Source organism: Phalacrocorax aristotelis, chromosome 13 (assembly GCF_949628215.1).
Source record: "Phalacrocorax aristotelis chromosome 13, bGulAri2.1, whole genome shotgun sequence".
Classification (NCBI taxonomy): Eukaryota; Metazoa; Chordata; class Aves; order Suliformes; family Phalacrocoracidae; genus Phalacrocorax; species Phalacrocorax aristotelis.
The window spans coordinates 9,390,731-9,409,991 of record NC_134288.1 but is presented as its reverse complement, the minus strand read 5'-3'; the positions used below and the strand labels follow the sequence as shown (position 1 = coordinate 9,409,991).

The window sequence follows — 19,261 nt, the reverse complement described above, 5'->3', positions numbered from 1 at the left end:
AAAGGGCTCCAGGTAAGTGGCATTAAGGTACCGTGGCCACAGAGATCCTGTTCCCATTAGACAACCTACAGCAAAGTGTAACTCAGCTTTAAAAGCAAGAATTTTAATGATGTTTTCCTTTGATTTCAGTAGCTGCATTTAATCATTTATGAAATTAATTTTTAAAGGTAGTAGAGCTCTTGCTTGTCAAATTCTGTGTTTATTTCTGTTGTTGTTGTTAAGTTTGTTATAATGACTAAGCTAGCAGAAATGACTAGGATTTTTTTCATGATCTTGGTGACCAGAATTCAGAATGATTTTCAGTTGAACGGATCTCATCTCAGCTGGCATAAAATAAGTGGTTATCTACAAAGCCATACATGCATTTTGCATGTATAAGATGTTCGGCTTGCTTAAATGCGTCTGACCAAGGAGGTACCAACCTGATAGATATCGTTAATAACTGCAGAGACAGTTGTCTACTTTGTCACATATTCTCTCTAAGAGTTCTTCTAAAAGACCTGAAAACCATTTTGGCACCCTTTTACAATGCTACACACGTCTTGCAGAGACCCTCCAACAAATCCCACTGATTTTATTTGACGCGATTTTCAATGGAAGCTGCTCAAGCCTCTATCTTTCTCTCCTGTTCAATAATCACAGCTACAGGAGCTGTGCATCATTACATGCTGATCAAAGGGAAAATGTAAAAGACAGTCTAGTGAATTAAAGTCTAATTTAATTGTGCCAAGAACTGTCATAGAGGGATTTTTTTTTAAGTATCTGGAAGAGATAAAGAAGTTGTTCAGTCTGACCTAAATAATGTTATTTCTTGGTGCTGAACCTCAAATCTGCAGCCCATACCTAGTTTTTCTCAGAAGAGACAAACAGGGGCGTCTGGCCTGGGAGGTGGGCTGTGCAGGCTGGTGCTCCCTTAAACTGCGACCTACAGCAGTGCCTTTTTTTCCATTTCTTTGCAAACACCTTTCTGGGCATAAACAAACACTCCACAGCATTGGTTGCAACCCCAAGAAGTCCAGCTCATGTGGAAACATGAGTCCTTGGAGGTGCTTTCTTTTGACTAGAGGCAGATCAAATACAGGGAAAGTGGGCTCTATTCATAGCCTGAGCGGAACAAGATGAGAAGAACAAACAACCTGCCCGCGGAAAAGTGAGTCTGATTTTGGCTGTGCTTTGAGCTTTAATAACACAAGGTGTTCTTCATAACAGGGAGAAGGACACGACTTTGACACACACCATTTTTTATCTGGCTGTGCCCCTTCAAATGTTCTACATTCAGGGCCATTTCAGAACAGTTGGAAGCCATCCGTCTTGCTTGGTACAAGGTCCACCTGCCTCATATCCACCCCTCTTTTTCTATTTAAAATGGATTTTTCTCCCTCCAAGCTTCCCAGCTCTGCAGTGTGGTAGCCCAGCTGGGCATGGAGACATCAATGACTCTGGAGGAGCACGGTGACATGCTTATCAGTTGATCCCTGATAATCCGAAGCACTTTGACCTTTCTGGGTGGAAAAGGTTGTTGTGGGTCCAGGCAGGTGCCCTGTGGCTGGGAGACAGTGCCTGGGGGCTGCATGTCCAGGGGAGACCTGCCCACTGCCCTGGAGCAGCACACATGAAGCATAGAGAGCTGGACCAGTGCGCAGGCTGCCAATTCCCATGTGGTGGGGCTGGTGACTGGGCTGATGTGGGTCTCTCCACAGGTGCTGGGACCAGAGATGCTGACTTTCTGGTGTCTTGTCCTCCTTGGGGGCCTCCTTCCGCCCTTCCAGGGCCTCCTCAAAGTGGGCAGTGTCCTTGGGCTGAGCCCAGCGCAATCCAAAGACGGTAAGATCAGAGGTTTTCCATGTTGCCCAAGGGAGCATCGTGGCACAGGCGGCCATGCCCGCCTCGGTCCTGGTGTGTCCTGTGCCATGTCGGGCTCGTGGAGCATCCCTCTGTGCATCAGGAACCTGCCTCCTGGAAGGCTCAGCTTCATGGGGAACCCAACTTTGCGCAAGGATGCTCAGGGGTTCCCCATGAGACTTCACGAGCAGGTCAACCTATTGTGGCTGAACCAACTTTTCTCATCAATGAACACTTTCCAATAGTGGAAGTCTGATTACTAACTGAGACTTTCTTGGTGCAGGTCTGCTTGGTACTGATCTTCTTGGCAGTAAAGGTCTCATCAGCAGGAAAGGTGGATTGCTTGGCACAGGGCTGTTTGGTGAAAGTGGGCTACTTGGTACCGGCATCCTTGGCACTGGAAGTCCAAGTGGAGGAAAAAGTGGAGGTACCCTTGATGAAAGAAATGAATCCAGCAGACCTGAAGTTCCTGGCACAGGCCTTCTGCCTGAGCAAGGTCTCGTTGGCAAGAGCCCACTTGGGAGAGGAGAGCTTCTTGGAAATGAAAACCAGAACAGTAATGGAGGTATGGCTGTTGCAGGAGGACAAGCTGGCAGCGGTGGTCTGCTCAGCGCAGGCATCCTTGGTGGGGAAGGCCTTGGCAATGGTCTCCTTGGCAATGGTCTCCTTGGTAATGGCCTCCTTGGCAACAGTCTCCTTGACAGTAAAAGCCTTCTTGGAGATAAAGATCTGGTTGGCACAGGGCTGCTTAGAAAAGTTCTTTTAGGCAGTGGAAGTATACTTGGTCTCGATGGTCTGCTGGGTGAAGGAGGACTACTGGGGGAAGGAGGACTACTGGGTGAAGGAGGTCTGCTGGGTGAAGGAGGTCTGCTGGGTGAAGGAGGACTGCTGGGTGAAGGAGGACTGCTGGGTGATGGAGTCCCTCGCAAGTCAACTCACTTAGCCTGGTAAGTCAGAGCAGAAGCACAATGGTTGTGCTCGCTGCAGGGTAATAAATGACATTCAGAGGGGAGGTTCCCCTAAAGGGGTGCTCTGGGGGACCAGATCCTCCCTGTTATACAAATCACCAGTCTTGGGCTCACAGATCACAAGAGGAGCTGCGACAGAGGAAATTCCAACCAGAGACGGGAAAAGTCTTCCCGATGAGAGTGACGTGACACTGCAATAGGCACCCCTAGAGGTGGGGGAATCTCCACCCTTGGAGATGGTCAAGACTCAGGGGGACACAGCCCTGAGCAACCTGACCCTGTTTTGAAGTTGGCTTTTCTTGGAGCAGGGCCTTGCCCTTCCCCACCTACACATTTAACTGAGAACGTCCACATACGTAATGGGTCAAATGATGAACAGGAAGAGATGGGACTGTAGGGTCTGCTCCTGCTGATGCTGCCAGGCCAAGGTGGGTTTGCTTCGGTGTTGACCCTCAGGTTGAAGGTGCTGAACCTCGAGAATGTCCGAGTGTCATGGAATGTCCTTCACGGGAGCGAGCTCGTGCTGAACTTGTGCTCAAGGCTGGTGCTGCGCTTGCCAGGGTGAGCAAGGCTGGTGGGCAGAGCGACACCATGGGTGCTGGGGAGGATGGGATGTTGCGGGTGTTGGAGAAACATCCCCAAAAGCTAAGCAAGGGACTGGTGAGGAAAGCTTTGTGCTGTACTGGTGCCTCTCCCTGGGGACATTTCCAGCAGTCCTCTCTCCAAAGGCAGAGTCTCAGTCTGCGGCAGCTGGCAGAGGCAGAGGTCCTCCTGTGGACAATTTGTTGGAAGCAAAGTGCCAAGAAGGCTGCATGCTCCTTTATGTCCACTTGTCCTTCCTCCTCCTGAAGACAGAAGTGTCCTGGAAACCCCTCTGTGCCGGTTTGCATACTGGGGCTTCAAAGATCTGCTTACAGGGCCAGGAGCCTGATGGAAGTCCTGAGACTAAAACTTTGTCCCAGCTGAGCCCAAGCTTGCAATTCAGCCACAGATACTGTTCTTCTGGGCTGCTTTGGTATCCTCCATAATCCTTCAAACCACTTCCTTATTTTTCAGGATTTTTAACTTTCTGAGCGGATCCTCAGTAGAAACGAACATCACATCACATATCGCACTGACACAAGACACCCCCGGTGACCTCAAGTTAGTTATTAAGGATTGCAGCCACCTACTCGGTGGCTTCCGTGTCAACCTGCAGAAGGGGTGAGTGGGAGTGTTCATCACCACCAGGCTCGTGTTTTGCACCAAGCAGCTGCTCACAAAAGCCCTGAGGTGATTCGCAAGGACAAATTAGTCACGTGCAGGAGCAGAGCCCGACCTACCTGGGCTGACCTGGGGCTCAGCTGAGGCCCCTGGCATAGGACTGCATTTTGCACTGGAGGCAGGTTTCTCCATCCCTCACCCCTGAGCTGCCCAGCCAGGATCTAGTTTCCAGAATTGAGACCACTTCACAGAGAAGGTTAATTCAGCAAAAATCTCAGAGGCAGCATGCAGAGTAAACGGCAGCTCCATTATCAAGCAATAATGAGCTCATGGGTTTTTCTCATAGAAAAGCTGATATTTTTCTGAGAAATCTGCAAGGGGATGGGATATTGGTATGTGCACAGGGAAGCAGTTAAAATAATGGGCAGGACTAGTGTGGGTCAGCTCTGTGCATGTTTGCAGTGGGGTGAAATTTCAGTCTCAAATCTGGGCACAGATTTACACATTAACAATCAGATTTTGAGAAGCAGATAACAAAGTCCTCAGCATCTATAATTCCTGCTAAAGCCTGGGGGAGCTGTGGCCTCGCAGCATCTTTTAACATCAGAGATAAGAGAAGACAATGGGTGCTCCTCTTTGGTGTTTGCAGCACTGCAGACCAGCAGAGGAGTTCAGATTTGCCTTGATGCTGAGCCCCAGGTTTTGACAACTTCCCTGGTAATTTTTGTCTGTCTTTTTTACTTTCCAGCTTCCTCACCAATCTGGTGAGCCATTTGCTGAACACTTCTCTTCAGTCTCTTGTACCTGCACTGGTGAGTGCCTGAAAGTCTGCTGTAAGAAGCTGCACTTTAACTGAAATTACTGCTCTTGTCATAATTGTCCAGCAGATTTACATATACATACATATATATATATGTGCATACACAGACATACGCCTACATCCCATAAGTGAATTCCACAAAATTCCTTGATCTTTCTTATAGCCAAGATTTATTTGTTAGAAGTAATTCAAATTCCATCATGCGACGTTACGGGATAATTTGTAACCAATTGCTTTCTGAAACGCCTTCTGGTACCGAGACGGTGCGGTAAGCAGAAGTGACAGCCTCACTTAGCAAAAAGGAGCTTATTAGAAAATCTTTTATTCTGTTAAATAGAATCTGTGCCATCTTGAGAAGAGGGCTGAACAATTTCTATTGCTCTTTTTCCATGGAGGAAACTATGCTGTAGGAGCTGATTGTTCCATCTTGATTTAAAGTCTCTGAAACTCAAACAATGTTAGGGAAACATGCTGTTACACCTACGATGTTCTCACCAAGATTTTGCCACTTGTTACCATTGCAGCTTTGCCCATTAGTGAATATTTGGGTCAGCATCATCAATATTAAACTACAACTCCTCAACTGTAAGTCGTTAACTTTTCTTTTTGTATTAATTTTTAGTGACACGAGTTTTGCATGTCTAGCCATCTTTACAGGCAGTGGGTGTCCTCAGGAGAGCTAGAGCTAGAAGTTGCTCTGCACGGACCAGGAGCAGCCCCACATCACCTGTTAAGCTGCTGTGGGTGGCACGGTCCTGACTCACACCCCCCGCTGCTGCCTGACATCATGAAAGCACCATGATCTTGCTGTTCTCATGGTTGTTCTTCTAACTGGGGCCATACCTGAGCTGCTGCCAAGAGAGGCAGCTCTGCTGGGACCCCCCCCAGTTTGCAGCACCACGGAGCCAGGGGGTTTTCCCTCCTCCACTCTGTTGACTTCAAGTTCTGCACAGATGCAATTGCTGTCTCATTGCATGCAACATCGTCCCCATTTATCCAAAACATTTCCTCTGTGATGAGACATGTACCAGGTAGCTCCAGGACAGAGGCTTTCATGGAAGCCTTTGAACCCTGGGAGGTTTGAGACCCACAGGAAGGATGAGGGATTTTTCCTTCTCTGGTGCTGCGGACATTGCTGAGCAGGGACTTTGCTCTCCCAGCCTCTTCCAGATGCTCCACTTGCCAGCACAGCTCCGGGCAGGCAGAGCACTCCAGCAGGCTCCTGAATGGGGCAGCCACCTCTACTCAACCCTGACAGCCTCTCTCTCTCCCCAGGTATGATCCCCTTTGGACTCCTGGGGAAAATCCATTCTGCCCTCTACAGTTTGCCCATGACATCTGGGCAGTTCGTGGAGCTGGATTTGCAGGTACAGCTGTGTCCTGTCCCTGGTCCCCACCGCACTGCCTGCCCTCCCACCCTCCACAGCTTCTGCAGTCAGGCACTTTAACCCCTCCTTGCTTTTTTTGCAGAATTCCCCATTCCCAAGCACCTTCATCAACTGGCTCCTTCAGAGTAAGTCTGGCCCCTATGCCATGACGGGGATCCCCACTGGTGTCTGTGAGCCAGAAAAGGGCAGCAGCCACAGCAGCAGGGATGCACAGAGGGGACACAGCCCTGGCATGGGGTAGTGGCCAAGAGCAGGGAGCAGGTCCCCATGGCTGCGGGGTGCAGCCAAAGGCATAGGGTGCTGATGCATCTTGGGGTGGTCTGACACAGCGCTTCCACCCCACACAGCACAGCGGTGCTGTGGGGTGTTTGGGGTCCCTGTCCTCGGAGACATCCCCTGGCTCAGGCACAGGCAGGTTTACCCCTGAGCAGTGACTGCTTCACTGAGCTTGGCAGCTCCGGGCATATGGTCAGAGACAAAGTCTGTGCGCCCCTACTTATGCCCTGCACAGCCCTGGAAAAGTCATTTCACCTCTCATAAAAGGATTTAATAATATTTACTTAATAGGACTGAATAATGGTCCTCAGGATGCTGTGAGGATTAATTGATATTTGCAGAGGTGATTGGAAGAGCTTTCAGCTTCATATGCATGCAAAGTTAATATATAGAGGAGGGAAGGAAGAGTTGGAAGCCATCCCAGTTTCCCCAGAGGTGTATTCCTCAGGGCACTAAATCATGTCTGCCCATAAAGCCGGGGGCTCTCAGGCTGCCCGTGCATCGGGCACTGCAGAGCTCTGTTCTGAAGGTGGGGCTGCTGGGGCTCAGGGGGGCTGGGGACTAGAGCAAAACTGACCTGGGTCCCTCTCCTCCAGCCACAGGCATCAATCCTGGAAGCAATCTGTAGCCACATGGATGGCAGCGCTGTGGGGTAAGAACAATTTCCTAGCTGGGGACCTGGCTCAGCGCTCTGCTGCTGGACGTGCCAGTGCCGGTGCTGGTGTCGGTGCTCGTGCCTGGGCTGGGTGAGAAAAGCCCGCCAGGGCTGACCCTGCTGCCTGGTAGTGGGAAGTGATGGGGTGGGGGGAGCACGGGGCTGCCACTCCAAGCTCCTGCTCTGCCTGAAACCTCTGCTCTGGCTTCCCCCCAGGTGCCCCCATGGGCGACTCCCACTGCTCCGCCCTGAGGAAGAGGAGGGAAGGGAGGAAGGTGACTTGATACTCAGAGAATAGACTTGAAAATGAACCAACCTAACTAATCAACCCAAGCAAGAAAATATATTATTTCTTCTGCATTACATTTCAGCCTTATCAGGCTTTGGTGTCTCCGTCCAGCCTAGGGTTAGTCGTGCCGATGGTTATCTGTGCCAATGGTTAGACATATCAATGATTATCTATGCCAATGGTTATCCATAGCAATGGTTAGCCACACCGATGGCTAGCTGTGCCGATGGCTAGCCACACCAATGGTGCTGCTGGCAGGAAAGCCAGAGGCAGGAGCCCCGGGCCATGTCCATGTGCCCTCCTAACTGGCATGGCCATAAGCCACTCGTTATGGCAATCACTGGCAAAGATACTGACCTGACCTTCCAGTCCTTACTCATGTACACTCGAGTTTTGCCTGGACGGGGGCTGTGGTTTGGGCCAGGTAATTGCTCAGCACAGAGGAGACTTTCCTGGTGCTGGACCAAGCCAGCTGAGCCGGTGGCAGTGATTTGGTCCCTGTGCAGCTGCCCAGTGGGAATTTTGTGAGTTTGCACCAACTGCACCAAATTCCCATGAAGGGAAGAGAGAAAAAGGAAAAACGCTGATGAAATGCTTTGTCTTTGCTCTCCTTCTGCTTCTTGATTAGTTTACCATTTCAAAAGGAAATTTTGCTGTTTCCAGTGATTTCATAGTGTTAAAAAGAAGGCAAAAAAGGCCTGCAGTCTAATCCATACGTGTACTTAGTTGATTTGTTCCCTAACAGTTATGCTTTGAACTGATCAGAGTAAATGTTATCCTGTCTTGTAATCTCCAAGTGGATTTGGATGTGTTGCATTGTGGGTGAGGCGGATTCACATCCCTTCTGTTGCTCCTTACAGTAAAAAGGATTTTTCTTCATCTGTATTCAGCACGTGGTTTGGTTTCTTTCCAAATTGCCAAAGGATTTTTGCATTTGCAAGGGTTTTGTTATTTATCTCTCCTATCAGCTACAGGAGTAACTCACATGCAAAGAATATTTAATAGATAACTCTGCTGGGAAGGTAGGGAACCATGATGAGCTGCAGTCCAAGGGCCCAGTCTAAGCCCTGACCAGTCCTGACGGATCTGTGCCTCTCACAATTTCAAGTAGCTCCAGAAATGTGGTCAATGTGAGAAATAAATATTCCCCTCATTTGTTTTTATGCAAATTTATTCTGCCCTTGTCCCTGAGCTGCTGGTTCTTTTATTCTCTGTTCCTGCTCCCTGCTTGTTGCCAGTGAGCGGAGAGCTGTTTGACATGAATAAACACGTCTCTGGTGCCCTGCTGGGGCAGCCCCCCGAGGCTGGGGTCGGGAGCCCCGGGACCCTGGGGGTGAGAAGGCAGCAATGGCTGGAGAGTGCTCAGGTGCAGGAGAACCTCACTCCTGGCTGAGGTGGCTTTCTGGCTGCTCCCCACATCTAAATATGTCCTAGGGTTGGCCGTGCCACAGCCCCTACACAGAATGGCTGCACAGTGAGAGCTACTGGGGCTGGTGCCAGATCCCAGAGCCCTGCAGCCTCCAGAATGGCCAGCACGGCACCATGTGCCGCCAGCCACATCCCAGAGCCCAGAGCCTCTGCTGGGATGCATCAGCACCCTCCTCTGCCTCTGCCCATCACAGGTCCCTCTGGTCCTGCCCAGGGCCCCAGAGCCTTGTACTGCGGGTGCAGGGGAAACCTGGTCCAGAGAGATGCAGGTCTACGTACGGTGTCTTCCCCAGTGTCCCCACTTCCAGGGCCAGGCCTCCTGCTCACATCTTGGTGCCTCAGCCAGGGGATGGGACCTGCTTCTCACCTGACATTTACATTCAGCTTTGCAGTTTGTCATTCCAGCCGCCAACGTGTTTGTCACCAGCAGCATCCCGCAGGGAGTCTGCCACGACGCTGCCACCTGCCCCAGCCCCAGCTGCAGGCTTTGCCTATTCCTAGAATCATAGAATCATAGAATCATTCTGGTTGGAACAGACCTCTCCTCCAGCCACAGGTGTCCAACTGTCAACCCTACGGCCACCTAAACCATGTCTCCAGGTGCCATGTCTACACGGTTTTTGAACATCTCCAGGGATGGTGAATCCACCACCCCTCGGCAGCCGTGCCCAACCATTCTTTCACTGAAGATATTTTTCCTAATATCCAATCTAAACCTCCCCTGACACAACTTGAGGCCATTTCCTCTTGTCCTATCACTCATTACCTGGGGGAAGAGACCAACACCCACCTCACTACAACCTCCTTTCAGGTACTTGCAGAGAGCGATAAGGTCTCCCCTCAGCCTCCTCTTCTCCAGGCTAAACACCCCCAGCCCCCTCAGCCGCTCCCCATCAGACTTGTGCTCCAGACCCTGCCCCAGCCCCGCTGCCCTTCTCTGGACACGCTCCAGCACCTCAATGTCCTTCTTGTCCCGAGGGGCCCAAAACTGAACACAGGATTCAAGGTCAGCCTCCCCAGTGCCGAGCACAGGGGCCCCATCCCTGCCCGGCTCCTGCTGGCCACACCAGTGCTGACACAAGCCAGATGCTGTTGGCCTCTTTGGCCACCTGGGCACTGCTGGCTCATGCCCAGCCAGCTGTCAACCAACAGCCCCAGGTCCTTCCTCACCCGGCAGCTTTCCAGGCACTCTTCCCCAAGCCTGTAGTGTTGCCTGGGGTTGTGACCCAAGTGCAGGACCCGGCACTTGGCCTTATTAAACCTCACACAATTGGCCTTGGTCCATCAATCCAGCCTGTCGACACCCCTCTGCAGAGCCTTCCTACCCTCGAGCAGATCGACACTCCCACCCAATTTGGTGCCATCTGCAAACGTACTGAGGGCACGCTCAATCCCCTCGTCCAGATCATTGATAAAGATATTAAACAAGACCGACCCCAAAACCAAGCTCTGGGCAATGCTGCTCATGACCGGCCGCCAACTGGATTTAGCTCTGTTCACCACAGCTCTCTGGGCTCGGCCATCCAGCCAGTTTTTAACCTGGCAAAGAGTACACCTGTCTAAGCCACGAGCCACAGCTCTCTATGAAAAAGCTGTGGGAGACAGTGTTGTCAAAGGTTTTACTAAAGTCGAGGTAAACGACATCCACAGCCTTTCCCTCATCCACTAGGCAGGTCACCTGGTCATAGAAGATCAGGTTGGTCAGGCAGGACCTGCCTTTCATGAAGCCGTGCTGCCTGGGCCTGATCCCCTGGTTGTCCTGCAAATTCATTCCTAAAGAAGTGCATTCAAGAGAAAAGGTGAAGAGAAGCAGAATGGCTGAAGATGTTGGGAAGTGGGAAACCATGGGTGCTGGCAGCTGGTAGCCAGAAAGAGCAGCACATGCAGCCGCGAGCCATGGTGCCAGCTCAGGGTGAGCATTTCTGGTGCAGACCCCAGCCCACACTGCCATTTCCTTCTTGTGTTGTGTCGTGTCACCCCCCTCCCCTCCCCGGACCCTGTGCTTTCTCCTTGTTCCCAAAGCACCAATCTGATCCCACCCAATCCGGGGCTGCCAAAGAGCCACTGGCTGGCATGTCCCTGGCCCCTGCAGCTGGCAGTAGTTCTGTTCTGAAACTTCACACCTGAACCAGTTTTGATAGAAAGTGGGGTTTTTTAAATTAAATTGGCTGTGTGCAGAAACCATGGCTCTGCCAAGCAGCAGGGGTTCTGGGGAGGAAAGGCTCAGCTGGAGGAGTAAAGAGCTCCTGTGCTGATCCAGATGATCCAAAAATCAAGTATTTCAGCTCAAATTCCCCATAGAATTATTTGGGTTTTGAGCAAAAACTTTCAGGTTTGGGTTTCTTTTTTCATAAAAGAACAAAATTTTCCCTGGGGAGAGACCATTTTCCTGTAGCCTAACCTAGAGCTCCTGCACACTGTGGCTGAGTCTAAATGTTTCTCTAAACAACTCAGAGTTTCCAGCTGCCCTTTTCACAAGTAGATGAGGGGACTGGGGTGCCCCCAATGCCCAGGGACTCCAGCCGAGCCTCTCCTGCTGCTCCTCGCTCCCTTTACCTGGCTGTGGCAGCCTGTGAGCGAGTGATGCCCTGAGCAGCCCAACCTCGGCAGTAGGCAGGATGCCACCCCGCCCTGCCAATTAAATGCAGGGGTAATGACGCTATCGAGAGATGGTCATTAGGCACCACTGGGATGCAGCTGGCACGTCCCTCCTGCCTCTCATACCGCCTGCAATGAACACCGATGTACTGGGGGCTCCGGGGAACTGAACTTCATGCCAGTGATCTGCGTGTACCCAGCAGCACAAAGGTGAAGAGAAGAAGGCCAGGTGTCCTTCGATGGCATTGCCTTGGCCCCAGCTGTCTAATACGTAATATCTTGCTGGGCACATTCGGTTTCCAATGCCTAAGGAAACAGAAGGAGCAGGATGAAAGAAACTGCCAATTCCCAGCTCAGGCTCACTGGCTGTGAATAACTGCAAAGACAGGTGTAAAGGTTTCCTCAGTAATCCTAGAACCAAAATGCCAGAAAGCCGATCCTTCCAGGTGGCATGGTGCCATCGGGGTGGGTCCCACCTCGGCTCCTGCAGAGCGAGGGGTGGGTAGCCATTGGCCACCACAAGCTCTGCAGAGCTGGCGGCAGCACCCGTCTCACCAGCCTGCACCAGTTTGACGCAACAATATTAATGTAAATGGTGCCACAGGGAACGTCCCTGCTGCTGGCACCACCTGGCCCTGGTGTGCGAGGATGGGTGCCTCTGGGACAGCTCAGACCCCTGCAAGCCCCGTCTGCAAGAGCACCAACATGGTTTTGTGCAGGATTTCCCCAGCAGGTGCCCAGGGGCATCCCAGAGGGTCAGGGACACCGAGCAGCTCCTCTCACCCTGTTGGTTCCCCCTGTGGTGGCTGGGACACGCGGCCCATTCTTTATGGTGGGTGCTGGCACAAAGGGACATTGCGTGGGCACCCGGTAGAGCCCCTTGGCTGGAGCCTGGCCCTGGGTCAGCAGTGCCTGGCTGAGCTCAGCTCTGAGTGGTGCCAGGTCCTCCTGCTCGGCAGCACGTCGATCTGTGTTTACCATCACAGGGTTTGCTCTGACAGAACGCCATCCTGCTCTCACCCGGCTTCTGTTTGCACAACAGAAAAACGTGAGGTCTGGAACTGCTGGGTGAGGGTTTACTTTGGCCCCAGTAAATGCGAAACCAAAGCCCTGAAGGCAAACAGCAGCCTCAGCTTTTCTGGTGGCTCTGCTTTCCTCTTTCGTAAACCGCTTTGTTGTACAAGAGCACCCAGTCCTACCTCAGCCAAACATGGGTGGGACAGCAGGACTGGCACCTCTGAGCATCTCCCAGGCTTTTCCACCCAACAAGGGGAGGAAAGAGCCCTGGGAGGACAAAGAGAAACCCATCAACTGCGGCCAGGTCAGGGAAAGGCACTTGGCAAGGGGAAGCTGCTGGGTAGGATGAGCACTGAGGCTGCCAGCCAGCTGTGGGAGTTTGGTCTGTGCCCCAAGCCATCTTCCTGCTGCTCAGAGGATCCCAGGTCTCTACCAGCGGGTACCGGTGCCCCCAGCAGGCCTGTGCTGTGCTTGTTTCTGAGCATGGGATGGGGAAAGTTTTCCCATCAACAATAAAAGGGCTTTTCAAATGGAATTTTGATCAAGAACTCATGGGATGATTTTTTTGAAGTGTCAGAACACTTCCCTTTTTTAAAGAGAAACTGTTTTTTGAAATGCTTACTGTTTTGTTCTGATAGCTTCCAAGAAAACCTCCTACTGTTCTTTCTTAAACCTCCTGTAATTAAATAACAGGACAACATAAAAAAAAAAGAAGAAACAGGTTAAAAGGTGATGCTAAATAACCCAAAAAGAGTGGAGCATCTTGTTTAGGCTCAAAGCCCCTGTATTAGCTTGACCAAAAGTGAAGCTTGTTTTCGTTTCTGTGCTTCAGCCATTACCCTTGGCATCTTCACGGACGCAGAAAGGGGAGGAGGACAATTCTGTCTGGCTTTTCATTTTCACAGCAGTGCGCTGAATATTAATCAGCCTAAACCCAGTGCTGTAGGCACTGCTGCAAATTACGCATTCTGCAGTTGGTCGTAGTTTGCTGTGTAGTTTTTGCATGCAAGCTAACAGCAGGGGCTGGGCAAGCTAATTCTCCTCTGTGACCTGACTTTGCAGATAGCAGACACACTATGAACAGGAGTGTCCCTGAAGCACCCTGATAGCTCTATTAGAAATGCCACTGTACATCAGGCTATTGTCATACCAGGGTTTCCTTTCAAGGAATCAGGCGCCTTTCTCCTCCGTTGTTAATGTGAGAAGTGCAGGTAGAGGAAGGAGGTTCATTCTCGCGTTAATCCAATTCCCTTGTGGCCCACCTGGCCCCACTTCCCACCCTTACCCTGGCTTGCACCATGCAAGTGACTCCTGGAAACGAAACCCAGGAAATGCATTTTCCAGGTCTTAAGGAGACTTAGGAGATTTCAGTGTTTTCAACACCAATGGGCTTTGCTTTTGACACCACTGAAGATACAATGAAAAAAATGCTGAAGCCAAAGGCACTCAGCTGGGCTGGCAGCCCTGGCTGTCCCTGTGCTCCCCGCAGCAGCAGCAGCTCCCACCACTCCGACTGTTGGGGGACGTGGCTCTGACCTAACAGGAATGGACACCCCAGTTATGGCCCCCCTTGGAATAATGTGAAATAATTCCCTTTCACTTCCAGTTTCCTAGAAGAAGTTCTGCTAATAGGAATGAGAACCTGCCAGGCACAGGAAGCACTGCATCATCCCCCCGCTGCTGGCCCATTACAATATATCACGCGCATGGATTCGCTGCACGGCTCTCAGATCAATGTCTCCTGCTGCTGGGAAAGAGGGCATCAGCTTTGGCCATGCTGTGATTTCCCCTCCGCAGGTCAGCTTAGCCAAACTATCATATGCAGTGCTGTGCTTCCACTGCACTGTCATATTTTCCCAGTGGAAAACATTTTCCTGAATTTCCCCATTAGCAGTGATGTTTGCAGTGTGAAAGAGATGCTGTGCTAGCTCCCATAGAGCAAATGTTTGCGGGGCAGAAGGGGTCTGGGGGCTCCCTGCGACGTAGGGGGAGTCAGGGGCTCTGCACAGGGCAGCTGCGCTGCTCTAGCCTATCCTGCTGCATGCAGTCCACACATAAGAGAGGCCATCTCCCAACCGACGGCTGCTTTGCTCTCTGAAATTCTGACATTTTAGGCAAAATGCTGTTTTGATTCCTACTTTGTTGTTTGATATTGTGAGATGTCCAGGTAAAATGTCAAATTCCTGTTAATCTCCACGCTGAACACTGAATCATGGACCACAAGCAGATGCTCAGATCAGCCCGTGTTCCCATAGTTTGCTGCTGCTCCAGCTCTCCCCACATCCCAGAGGATCACCCCCACCCTGGACGGTCCCTGTCTCCGCATGGGCACAGAGCGCCCGGGGTTATCGCAGCAAGGATGACTTGAACGTGCAGCATGTACCCTGGGCACCACCCAGATGAGTTTTCTGAGTGGGAAGGAGGACTTGTATGGGAAATAAGGGCCGGAGCAGCTGCCTGGGCACAGAAGTGAGCACACGGGGTGCAGGGGGTGAGGGAGCCTGAGGGAGGGGGCAGAGTGTGGGAGGGGCCACAGAAAGTCTTCCTCTCTTTTTCCCAGACTCCAATACAGTTGTCCAAGTGAATTGCACCAACTTTACCTCATGAAAGGCATTTTAATTACTTATGCTCTTGAGAGCACCCGGTGTGGCAGAGCTCAGCCTGGGATTAGAGGGATGCAGAGAGCCAGAGTGAGGGACCGTGTGGCCATCCCCGCCAGCCCATCACCAGCCCCATCACCCTTCCCTGCACACGCAGCCAGCTGGTGGGCCCTGGGCCACTCCATGTGCAACTCTGACCTGTGTCTGACCATCCTCACATCCCTGATCCATGCCTGACTATTAAATATCTCAGCCAGCAGAGGAAATAAAATACTTGAAAAATATCTGCAAGATACAGAGCTATTAATGAAAAACATCAGAAAATAGATATCAAGTAATGACACCATGATGAGAGCTTATTAATAGGAAAGTCTAAAGATAAAACTAATTTAAACCTGATGAAACAGGACATCTCATCTTCAGGAGAATGAGAAGTCAATAGTTAGCTGTCAGTAAAGGAAATAAATTGCTCACAAGGGAGAAGGGAAAGCCACAGGACTCCCAAGCCCCAGAGAACAGCAGTTACTGTGACAGACTTGTAAGATACACACTGAATTCACAAAACCCTGAAAAATCAGAGCTGCCATTCAGCATCAGTGCCTCTGTCATTGGCATTCAGTTCACAGCCCCAGAAGCGCTCCAGGAAGGTGCATTGCTATGGGGAGGGTCTGGAGACAGGCAGAAATGCCAACCCGGGCACTGCCGGTGGGAGCGGGTGCCAGGTGGGCTGCAGAGCATCTTGGGGCTGGCCTGGGGGGGACATCAGTGGTGGGACGTGGAGGAGGTGGGCAGAGCCTGGAAGCTGCCCACTCCTGCCCTGGAGAGCCCATTGTGTTTCCAGCGCAGCAGAGGGTTCACCACCAGCTGCAAAGGAGCCTTTAGGAGCAGGCGTAACCTTCCTGCCGGAACCCAACCGCAGCCAGTTCTAGAAAGGAGTGAACTAAAGTTATAACTAATTTTAGAAATCGAAAACATTTTTTAAAGTTCTTTATGTTACATTAAATCCCTAAGCTTTGTGCAAAGAGGTAGCTTCAGCAATGGTGGTGAAAAGCCACCAAAGGAAACCTCCGTGGGCACCCAGCCCACAGCACTACCGGTGGAGGGAGCAGGGGGAGGCTGGAGGAAAAGGGCTGGCAAGTGTGTGAAGCCTGTCTGCCAAAGTGAAAACCCATGAGAAAAGGGAAGGAAAGCATTTCATCCCCGGCGCAGCCCAGGAGGCAGCTTGGCCTGTCGCTCAGAGGCAATGCCTCTCATCACCTGCCACTGCTTGAGCAGAGCGGAGGTCTTCGGTTGACCTAAAGCAAACTGTGCTTACAAGCTGCCATCAGGGAAAACGTCAATCTTTCCCTCCAACTTCATTGATATTCAGAGGGAAAACAGATTGCAGACCACTGGGGGTTCTGGGGAAGGACATGACACACCACAGCCAGCTCTGGCACTGGGAAAAACCCAACTGCTCTGCCTTAGCTGCTTAGAGAGTCTTGCAGAAGGGAGCAATGCTGGGGAGCGTACGCAACGATGGGCATCTATTTTGAGATTGTCCTTAGGCCAACAAACGGCAATGATCAGCAGATGAACACTGCCTCAGAGCGCCCGCTGCTGTCTGTCCCTCCTCTCCGTAAGAGCAGCCAAGACCTGAGCACAAATAGGTTTGCTCTTTAGGGGTGTGTGATGGAGGTTCAGAGAACAAATAGGCGCTTGTTCTCTCTGACAACACTCTTCCTATCACATGAAGTTATTTGCATGTTCGTGGTGATGTCCAGCTTCACTCAACACACTGCAAGCAGAAAAGGAAAGCGTGCAGGTTGTGCGTTATGAAATCCTGGTGACAGGAGATGCCTCTGGGCATGGTTAGTGCTTGAAAGTAAATGTCATCCCAGCAGTTTAGGTCTGTGCTTGGAAAACTGATCTGCCAACTGCCTCATTAGGTGTTTGTCAATAGGTGTAACCAGGACATGATGGGCTGGAGGGAGGCAAAAGAACAGGTCCCTCTGTGTTCTCCAGAGGGACCTTGGGATGATTGCCTGGCAAGGAGGGAGCTGTCAGAGAGGTGAGGCTGTGCAGGGCTCTTCTCACCCCTGAAATGACTGGCTGAGCCCTGAGGATGCTGATGTAACCATAGCCCAGCACATCCTCCTGCACAGCTCAGCCCATCCAGCATGGGAGACAGAACCCATGGAAATCCTGATGCTTCGCAGCACTGGAACAGGCTGGAGGGACTCGTGGGAGAGGCTGTGACAGGGCGAAGCACTGGCACTGCCTTTACTAGTGCTGTGAGTTGCTGTGTAACACTAAGACCTATCTAACTGTTACCTACAAGCCTGGCCCCGTCCTGCTGTAAATCAGGAGGGACTCGGGGGAGTCAGGGAGTCAGAGAGGTGTGAAGGACGGGTCCCCGGAGCTGCTTTGCTCTGGCAGCAGAGATTGCACCCAGAATGAGACTCTGCTTTAATCAGAAACTAGATTAAAACAAACCAAACAGCAGATGGTTCAGGGCAGGGGCTGCAGAGCCCAGCAGCACTGTCCTATGCCCAAAGCTCGCTGTTGCTGCAGCCAGCTGGCCTGGGCATGGAGGACAGCACAGACCTGCTCTCAGCAGCACTCAGTCCCAGTTTTTATCACTACATACTGGTAATGCTCAACAGGGCTGGAGCTGCACTCACAGGCCAGGGTCCCAACGCAGGGGCTATACAGCTACTGCAGCGCCCCGACTCAGGAGGCTCCCAGGCAGTGCCACAGCCCATGCCCGGTGCAGCACAAGTCAGCAGGAGCATCCCGAGGGCCGTTTGATGTCTTGTTTATGCATCTGACTAAAGTCCCCAGAGGCTCGTGAAGGCTGGAGGCTGCCTTTTTTCTGAGCGGGTGGAGTTTGATGTGTTTTTCTAGCAGGTTGGTTTGCTTGCTGATGGCTGTCACCTTCCCCTGCAGTGCCCTCACCACCCGGCCCTGCAGATGGCAAGCGAGGGTTCACCACCTTGGCCACAGGCTCCTGATGAGCCTGGTCTAGTTTTGCATGTAGCAAGTGTGGCTCTTGGACTTGTTACTGAAGGTGTTTTATGCTGATGCTCTGTGTGTTTCACAAACATCCCATTAAACCCCTGACTTTTACCTAAAGAATCTGCCTCAGCAAAGGAGCTGGACATAGATCGCTGCTGTGACTTTTTCCTTTACCTTTTCCAGGGTTTATCCTGAACGCAGCATTGCGTGGGAATGGTTCAGGGCAGGGTTAAAAGGTGGTTGGTCTCTTTGACCTGGGAAATCCACTCTGCCTAATACTGGGAATATAAACTTGGAACCATAGGAACATGAAGGGCAGAAAGAGCAAGCATATAACCCCAAAACCATGTGAATAAATACTTCCATTGCTCTGACATGATTTTGTCTTTCCTGTTGCTGCTTCCTGAGGCTGCTGACTTCTGGTCCGGTGTTGTTATTGCTAGCGGTTTCCACCGCAAGAGAGGGGATACCAGAAGGCTGAACACACAGAACAGCACTGGTGCTGCACAGCGAGGAGGAATTTAGAGCTTTGGGTCTGACCTGAGGCCCGGAGTCATCCGTCCCTAAAGCAAAATACTGCCCAGCATCCAACCTGTACTGTTTTGCCTCTGAGGAATGTCTCCTGTGCCCAGAAGCAAGCGGACCCTGGTAGGGGCTGACTGCAGCTCTCTTCCAAAAAAGCAAGACTGGGATCCAGCTTTCAAATTATAGCAGGGGTGCTGCCTGCTGGGGCCCCTCAGGAATGCACCACAACTTGTTCTGAGAGTTTGGGATACTAGGGGTGGGGACTGAGCTTCGTTACAAAATATATCTTATGAGGACACTTACAAAATTAGTTGAAGCTCAGTCTTTTAAACACTATGCTCTGGATAATAAAAACCTAGCAGGCCACTTTGCTGGTATCAAATCCCAGATATCCATGTTCCTACCAAGTCTGGATACCGATCCCTGGATCGGTGTTTCTGTACAGAGCAGAGATACAGTGCATGTTTACATTAACCAGTAGTTTGGTTTGGGCTGTCTTTCAGCAGCAACCCCAGCAAAACAAACGCCTTCCATCACTGAGGTGTGCCGAAATATTGCAACACTTCAGCTTCCAACTGCAGGAGGCACAGATATAAACCAGGGTGGGAGATTTAAAATCCCGTGATATTCAGGACTCTCGTCCGTGCTCAGGCTG

General features: G+C 51.3%; 1 protein-coding gene across 1 annotated transcript; it reads left to right on the top strand.

Annotated features, from left to right (window-relative positions):
- The first annotated feature begins 2,082 nt into the window (after positions 1-2,082).
- Positions 2,083-8,609, top strand: LOC142064095 (BPI fold-containing family B member 4-like). Its single transcript, XM_075108660.1, has 9 exons — positions 2,083-2,789; positions 3,267-3,371; positions 3,867-4,013; positions 4,762-4,825; positions 5,358-5,418; positions 6,109-6,200; positions 6,304-6,346; positions 7,094-7,149; positions 7,369-8,609. Exons 1-8 carry the CDS (start codon positions 2,410-2,412, stop codon positions 7,123-7,125), a joined length of 924 nt encoding a protein of 307 aa, XP_074964761.1. The 5' UTR covers positions 2,083-2,409; the 3' UTR covers positions 7,126-7,149; positions 7,369-8,609.
- Positions 8,610-19,261: the final 10,652 nt, after the last annotated feature.